The 8,105-nt window shown below is 38.6% G+C and overlaps 1 protein-coding gene across 1 annotated transcript; it reads right to left on the bottom strand.

Annotated features, from left to right (window-relative positions):
• Positions 1 to 768: 768 nt before the first annotated feature.
• RBM46 (RNA binding motif protein 46) lies at positions 769 to 7,858 on the bottom strand. The gene is made up of 6 exons (XM_072335693.1): positions 7,734 to 7,858; positions 7,075 to 7,139; positions 6,249 to 6,410; positions 4,840 to 5,307; positions 3,630 to 4,412; positions 769 to 794 (listed from the first exon to the last, which is right to left on the bottom strand). The coding sequence occupies exons 3-6, from the start codon at positions 6,397 to 6,399 to the stop codon at positions 769 to 771; spliced, it is 1,428 nt and encodes a 475-aa protein (XP_072191794.1). The 5' UTR covers positions 6,400 to 6,410; positions 7,075 to 7,139; positions 7,734 to 7,858.
• Positions 7,859 to 8,105: the final 247 nt, after the last annotated feature.

Consider the following 8,105-nt stretch of genomic DNA (forward strand, 5'->3'; position numbering starts at 1 on the left):
AGGAAAAAATTGTTCAACTTAAAGCACTCAATTGCATTGTTTTCTATCTACTTTTTTCTCCCCCACCAACTTTTCAAGTAAAAAAATAAAAGGAAAAAGCTTACAAGGATGACTTGTACAGGTCACGCCATTATACTCTTCATCTTGATCAGGAGCTGAAAGCATATACCGAGTTTTAAAAGGAGATAGATCCGCTTTTAAAACAAAGAAACAAAATAAATGCATTTTCTATAGAAGGAAATGTTTGTAGGAAACCTTCTTCCTATAAAATTTGCGCTGTTACAGAAAGAAATCTTTGCGTGTGGTATTTACATTTCATATTACAGCCAATAACAGAAATAGCAGGTATTATCTGTACGTTTGAAAAGGCAGCATTGGTTTTTCAATGTTTACTTAAGATTACTTGCAACACAATCTTAAAAAGTACTCTGAATGAAACTCGTAATACAAGGGGGCGGGAGTCATACCAAACTATTTCAACACTAAAATAGGCTACTGTTGTATAAACTATTACAGGTAATGAAATCTTTTAAACAAATTACCTTTAAAACAAATTTAATCTAACTAAAACAATTTAACATTGAATTGCACTAATCTTCAAAATTGAAAGTTTAAAACATGTCCTCTTGAAAAATCCTCCAGCAGGTAACGTGTAATCTGAATTTCCAGTAATCATGCATCAGTGTGGCATTCTTCCTTTCACGGCAAGATTCAAAGTAACAAATAACACATTTTTTCCAACTGCTCAACTATGTTCTTCAGGGCAATTCAAGCTGAATTAGGTGTACAACTGTCTGCAGAAGAGGAGGAAAAAAACGTGGGTGAGGGGAAGAAAAACAGACAATTTCAGCAAGCTTACTGCATTACCTATTCAAAGATGGACTTAAGATAAGCATGCAATGAAAGCATTTGATGCCTTATCCCACTGCTGCATTCTTCTCTTTCCTCTGCACCCCAGCACCAACTGAAATCCTTAAGTAAGGTTTTTCAGTCAACACTTTAAGCAGCAACAGATAGGATCTAACAGAAAATAGAAATGTAAACTGAGAACTTAATTTCGGTTTCTTTTTCCTTTTCATAAGTTCCTAGAAAGCTTAATCCTGAAATAAAAATAAAGTTCTTTGGTTCTGAAGATATTCTCAGACTCTATCTTTAAAAAACAAGCTTTACAATTATGATCCTGTGCTTCACCTTCCCTGAAAGCAAAGTATTAACGATGACCATTTTAACATGTATATTAGATCCTTGTTTTAAACTGTATTTATTTGTTACATCTAACACTGCCAGAGCAGCTGCCTTTCATATTAAGCCTTCTGACTGAGGGGTACATTTGCTAACAAGTTCTGTCAGATATACTTCATAAATTGTCTCCAACATAACCAACTGACCAGAAAAGGGCACTAAACCCACTTCTAGTTTGAAGTGACTGACTCAATTCAGTCAACTTATTTCACACGTACACATAGTCCAACCTCGTTCTATCTTTCCTTTTCTCCAAGTTCTCCTACCACAGGCTCAGATTTAAAAATCTATATTCCCTGACTGCAAGCAGCAGTGACAGAAAAATACTGATCTTCAGGACAAATACTGGGTAAGATGATAAGTTTCCAGCAGCAAAGTTAACACTAAGCATTGATTTAGCACTCCCTTATAAGCTTTTAAAACCAGTCCCATGGCACTAAAACAGTAATCCCCATGTTAAAAATGAGAGTGGCCTCAGTGGTGACAGATATCCACACGTTACTTAAATTTATTAGTTATATTTCTGCAAATCAGGGTAGGAACACAGTATTTCTTTTCTATGAAACTGGCTACCCCAGGAAATAGCCCAAATATCACTGCAATAACAACTCCAGTTCTTAATGTCAATCTAAACCTGGAACTCTAAGTGATTCCAGGTATATAAAACATAACTCCTTTTTTGCCTGCATACACTATTACAATTGACATCATTTAGGTAGGTCTATTTTAAAACAACGTAACATCGATATACCTGTAAAATACTATCTGAATACTAACTGAACACCCAGACTCATCATTTCCACGTACTCCAAAGAGCCTGATTTTTATTATTATTATTTATTAACTTCTTTCTTCCGTTCATCTTTCAGTGAAACGCAGGGCTTGTGTTTTACTCAAGTTCGTTTTCTTAGTATTCATCTGACACCAAGTGGCAGGTCGTCGTACTGCTGTCTGTTCAGGACTACTGAATATGGCAAGTATAGTTACTTAAATACAGGAATATCCCTTTTCAAAACAGTGCTTTGCACGAGGTACAGGAGATCGCTCATCATGTAATTAGTGGGAGACTATCCAGATTTTAGATATCTCGCTAAGAGTGTTGATTAAAAACAACCAACTGCTGTTTTACTTTACGGCAGAGTAATAAAAGTTCAACACAGACTGCTAATTTTTTTAAGCTTGTTGCATTCTAGATTTGACCACAGCTGCAAACAGCGATTCTCAGATCAATATTGCACTGCAGTTGTTTCTGTGATTCTTTCCCAGCTGATTATAGGAGAGAAAAATCACTTTGCAACAGTAGCTGTAAGCCACAAAATGGGTAGATGTGCATGGCCAAGCACAGAATATGAAGCTGCCGCTGTCCTTTAAACAAGCTAAACCTCTCATCCCTACTTACAGTTTAAAAACCTTATTGCATTTGGGGTTACACAGGTTATAAAAGGTACAGCTCTAATTTTCATAGCTAGGAAAACAAAGAAACAGGCACTAATGTTCACAAAAACTGGCATAGGGTTTACAAAAACTTACAAATAAAATATTGCTGTTTTGTTATTAAAAATATATGATTCTCTAGGGTTACCTAGAGAATAATATAGAGTTATCAGCCTCTTGGACGCGACCAATTCATACAAACTGAACAGACTGCTGCTGAAGTGAAGACAACGCATTAGGCTTTGGGTTTCAAAGATTCTTTTCTCAGACCATTTGAGCATGAAAAATCAAAGCCAATTAGGAGCAAAATTCTACGCACTAAGAAAAGAACTCTTACATTTCACAGGCAAGTCTAAATTAAGCCTGCTACAAACTGCACGTCAAACAAAAAAAAAGCCACTGTAAAATAAATTCACTGCAGTACAAAGAAAATTCCAGAATAATTGCTAAGTAATAGTATTAGGAAGAAAAGAGTAGCAATGCTATTTTAACAGTTTGCTATCCAGCAGGCGTGTTCCCAACAAGAGGAGAGAAAAGGGGGGAAAATGAGAGATGTAAAATGCTACACTTGACATTAGTTATTTTCACAGAGCAGCAGCAATAACGTACGATCAGAACTTTAGTGACTGCTTTCTCAGTTACAAAAAGCTTTTATCATAGAAGCCTATAATATCAAAAATCTTTTTCTAGTAGATATATAGACTTCAAGATACTGAACAAACTTTGATTCCAGACTTTGCAAGAATTAAGAATAATTGCATCCATTTTCTCCCGTTTTCTTGTTTAAAAATAATAGATCCCACCTGTAGTGCCATCCAGTGATACTGTGCTAAAGTGCTGTCACGTCTATAGAGGAAGAAAAAAAGCTTTCCAAAACTATACGCAAATAACAATTTTAAATACACTTTTCTAGCTTCAGTTCTTAAGAACTATTCAGAAGTATTTCTGCTTACCTAGATGTAGAAGTGCCATTCGTGCTGCCAATTCCCTCGCATCTTCTAATGTTGTACAGAGTTTGTGTGACATGAAGCAACTCTGTGAACCATCTGCAATACTCGGAATAAGTACCTTGCACACCAAATGTGTTTTCCCATCCTGACTTGTGGTTGAATACAAGTAGTATTCTGGTGGTAACCAGTTGTTTTTGTAGCAAAAATAATCCAGACGCATCACAGCAGAACTGAAGTAACTGGATTTGAGAGAATACATGCTAATTGGAATAAGCTTTACTCCTGGAAGAAATGGGTATGGATACCACTCAAGTTCAGGAGAGCTTGGACTGTGCTGACCATTAAGACTAAGCGGAAGACTTGCAGGTTTCCCTACAGATTTTTGATGACCATCTTCTCTGCTAGGAAATTCCATGAGATTTTCAGGACAGGGGCTTACGTGACCATTAAGATGTTGCTTCCAAGTACTTTCTTTGTTAACTGGCTTTGCCAGTGTTACCTCAATGCTAGCTCCATCAATGCACTTTCCATTCATTATAGACATGGCAGCAACTGCATCCTCTCGGTTGTAGAAATGAACAAATGCATAATCTCTCAGCTTCTTTACACGTTCAACTACACGTGGTTTGAACTTGTTGAATTCAGCTTTAATTGTGTCCTCTGTAGTAGAAATCATTAAGTTTCTTACGTACAATACTTTAACTCTCCGCATTGTTTCTGCATCAACTTCTTTCTCTGGGCATGCCCAATCAACTTGAACTGCACGACCCCAGAGCTGGAACGTTCCTACAGCAAAGAAGCATAACATCAGTCAAAAAGATGAAAATAAGAATCATTCTTATACGCTACCTTTAGAAAAAGCAAACAAATATCATGTGTAAAGTGAAACAGCAGCGTTTGATGTCTGCATGCACTAAGCAAACGTGTCAGATACTACTGCCTGAAATAATCAACCAAGTAAGACTTGGCAAAAATTTAACCTTACAATTCTTTGTGTAGGCAGGAGTCACACTGTCAAATTTCCTTATTACCTTTACCTGTTCTCTCCTCTTTCAATACTCTGAATCCCTTCTACTTTCCACAAAGAATAAGCCCTTTCCAACACAATACCCTAAAAACGATTTTCTACCAATCTAAGAAGGGGATCACACCCCTTCACCTCTACTTCCCAAAAACACTGTCCTCCAAAACGTTTGCTTAAGAGTAGGTTTACCTGGGAGTAGCCGCCTTCTGGCCATTGCAGCTGCTCTGTGAGACTCATATTCTATGAAAGCGAATCCACGATTTTTAGTTCTATCTGCGGCATCTGGACAAACAATGACATCCACCACTCCTTCCGTAATTCTTTTCATTTCTTTCAGTATTTCTTCTTTCTTCTTTTCTTTTGGGATTGCTCCAATAAATAGTCTGCAGTTGTCCAAGCTTATGCAGACACCAATAAATCTCCCCGGACGAATTTCATAATTATTAAGAATCTTGATGGCTAGTTGGGCATCCTCTTTAGTCGTGTACATCACAAAAGCAAAGCCTCGATTCTCACCACTGAATTCCATCATCAGCCTGAGCTCATAGATCTTTCCGGCTCTCTCAAAAAGAGGGACCAATTCATCTTCATAAATGTTACGAGGGATCTTACCCACAAAAACTTCACATCCACGAGGTGGCGGAGGACCTTCCCAACCTTAAAGTAAGTTGTGCAGCAAAAAAAAATCTTCAGCCAAACGTCACAGTCACACCTTCACACAACACACTTTGTGGTGTTGGGTTTTTAAGTGTTATTTTTGAAGACTGGTATATTTGTATCGTTTTAGATTTCGTAAGCTTAAGTGCAAATTGTACACACAGGATAATTCTTTAACATTCATCTGCTTCCCTTGAATTTGTATGACAAGCCACTGAAACCAGCATTATTTACAACAAAACAGTGTTTTAAATAGCAACAGACACAAGTCGGTTGCAAGAGTCTACATTTAAATCATTTTTTTACTTCTCAAAATCATGTTACATATTAATACATATGATATAACTTAATTGCTAGAGAAAGAACTTGTTGTGTTTTCTACTTGTAACATTTCCGAGTTATAAACATTTACCTGCACTTCTTGCCCATATTTTAGGAAGTTTTAGTCAGAGTCCCCAGTGCCTGTATTTCTTTCCCCCCAATGCCATTCAAAAGGTCTGAACATTATGGTTCCACCTTCTCCATTCATCCACTATATAAAGACACCCTAAGAAGGTACGATATGGGACAATCATTTTTTTTCAGTGGCCAAAAACCATGAACATTTTTCCTCTTAAAGATTTCACAGGTTGGAGCCATATACTACAGGAATAAAATAATAATAACACAAAGATCCACAGAACAGTTCCATGCTTCTGGCCCCTCTGGTCTATAAGGATATGCCTAAGCATATGTAGTCTTCATTTTATGTCTCTGCCATATGCACTGACAGATATGTTCAACAATGCTATCCTAAACTAGAAATGAAGCCCAAATTCAGCAAAGTCATCAGGCTCAACAGAGTAATAATGGACCAGAAAGTATACTACTGACATACACAGAAACACAGTAAATCCTTACGTAAAATAAACTTCAATTTTGTTACCCAAAGAAAGGCTTACCTGGTGGAGGCCCACCAAATTTTCTTTGCCCATTTTCTTGAATCATGTTGTATCCAGTCTTGTCTAGTAGGGCCAGTAAAGCAGCAGCCTTGTGATTACCACCTCTCATTTTGTCAGTTCCACTTGTTGCAGCTGAATTCTCCTCATTCATATCTGCAATAGCTTCAATAGTACATTATGGACATTTCTACTCAGACAATCTCAAGCTGCTATCTTCATACAGAAGCCACCAGAGCACAGAAACACGTGCAATAGTTGGCTATTTCCTGTGACTTCAATAAGCAGTGTAAAGCTACAATCCTATGTGCAGCTGGTATAATCTATGAGCTCGATTTCAAAACACAGTAGTGAACTTTAACCAGCAACTATATACTCCATGCTAAAGTTCTAATTTTATACAAGTCACATCATAGCTATTTTATAAATATGCCATCTCTTCAAACACAATAATGAATTACTTCATAAAACTTGCCTCAGTTGTAAAGAGACCTAAGGATTTTGTCACTGCAGATAGCGCTTATCACTATATTCTAGGGAGCAACAGTGATTTTAAAATTGGATTTAAGCCCAAAGAATACTCCTGAAATGCACTGTGTCCACCACTAATTAATTCAAAGTATTCCAAGTGACAAAAATCATTCAAATAGAATCGATACTTAATAAAACTTGGTGGAACTGTCTGTCAAAACTAAGGGGCGGAGATAATCCCACTTCTGAGTTCCTTGCTTTCATGTCTTTATCCATGAAGGCCCAAGGCCTTTCTTTCTCTAGTTGCCCTATGTTTCCTATTCCCCACATTTTCTGCCTTAAGGTCTGCAATACTTACCCAGGCAATCTCCAACACTTCAGTCCCTTGCCCAAGTGGTAGATCCAAGCGCTATGCTCTTAATTCTCCAAAAGAAATTCAACAAAAACAAAACATCAAAGCAAAAGAAAAGAAAAGAGACACATCATCTACAACTGTTGGAGTTTTATGTTTGTTTTTGTGTGTTGTTTTTTTTTAATATCCCTTATATTTTAAACTTGCTTTGTCAATAAGCTTCACTAAGCAAAATCCCAAGGAATTCCTCACCTTCCTGGCAAGTAAAGCAGTTACAATCATATCCATTTTCATCACCCTGAAGCACAAGCCACTTTCTCCTCTTGTTCAAACTTGTTGCTCTGGGACATTTTGTCCCATCATTGAACCTTTCCTTCTAGCTTGGTCACCCAAATACACACACAGCTCACTTAACACCTAGCTGTGTAACTTCCTAGTGCTGCCTGAAGCAAGAATTACTACAAATAAAGCCACGCGTTACACAGTAAACATTATCCACCCCATCTTCTGGCCTCCCCACTAAAAACAACAGACCTGTGGTAGTTAGAAGTCCTACATACCCCACTAAAACTACTACAGCTCCTCAAACTAAAATTAGCCTAAAGAAACTGATAAGAGGTTTCCACAAGCCTCTATGCTATAACCACGACTCTTTTTTTCCTCACCTCAGCTCACCCCACCACTCCGGACGCTTTCCCCCCGGCACCGCCGCTATAGGCAGAACGGCGCTGCCCGACCCAAAGCCGCGGCCTAGCCGAGCCGGCAGACAGGTATAACTGACGGGAGGCAGTAGCCAATCAGCGCAAGGCACACAGCGGGACCCGGCGTGCGAGCGCTTTTAAAACGGGCGGGCGTTGGTTAAGAGGGGGCTGCGGAGCGCGCGGGTGTTGGAGATATGGAAGCGGCGCGCACCGGGGCTGCCCCTCAGAGCCCAGCCTGAGGCAGCGGAGCGGCTGCCGCAGTCAGCCAGGTCTTCCGCCATCCCCTGCTAGAGGAAGGACGTGTGTTAGGCTCTCACTTTGTGTCTTTAGGTCTTC

Source organism: Excalfactoria chinensis, chromosome 4 (genome assembly GCF_039878825.1).
Source record: "Excalfactoria chinensis isolate bCotChi1 chromosome 4, bCotChi1.hap2, whole genome shotgun sequence".
NCBI classification, from domain to species: Eukaryota; Metazoa; Chordata; class Aves; order Galliformes; family Phasianidae; genus Excalfactoria; species Excalfactoria chinensis.

What these genes read in the sequence shown, in the direction of transcription:
- RBM46 (XM_072335693.1), bottom strand. Translation starts at nt 6,399, where the DNA reads ATGAATGAGGAGAATTCAGCTGCAACAAGTGGAACTGACAAAATGAGA. An exon ending in ATTTGGTGGGCCTCCACCAG is followed by an intron (nt 5,308 to 6,248) that starts GTAAGCCTTTCT and finishes ACTTACTTTAAG; the next exon opens with GTTGGGAAGGTCCTCCGCCA. An exon ending in AATGGCACTTCTACATCTAG is followed by an intron (nt 795 to 3,629) that starts GTAAGCAGAAAT and finishes CCTCTTCTGCAG; the next exon opens with ACAGTTGTACACCTAATTCA.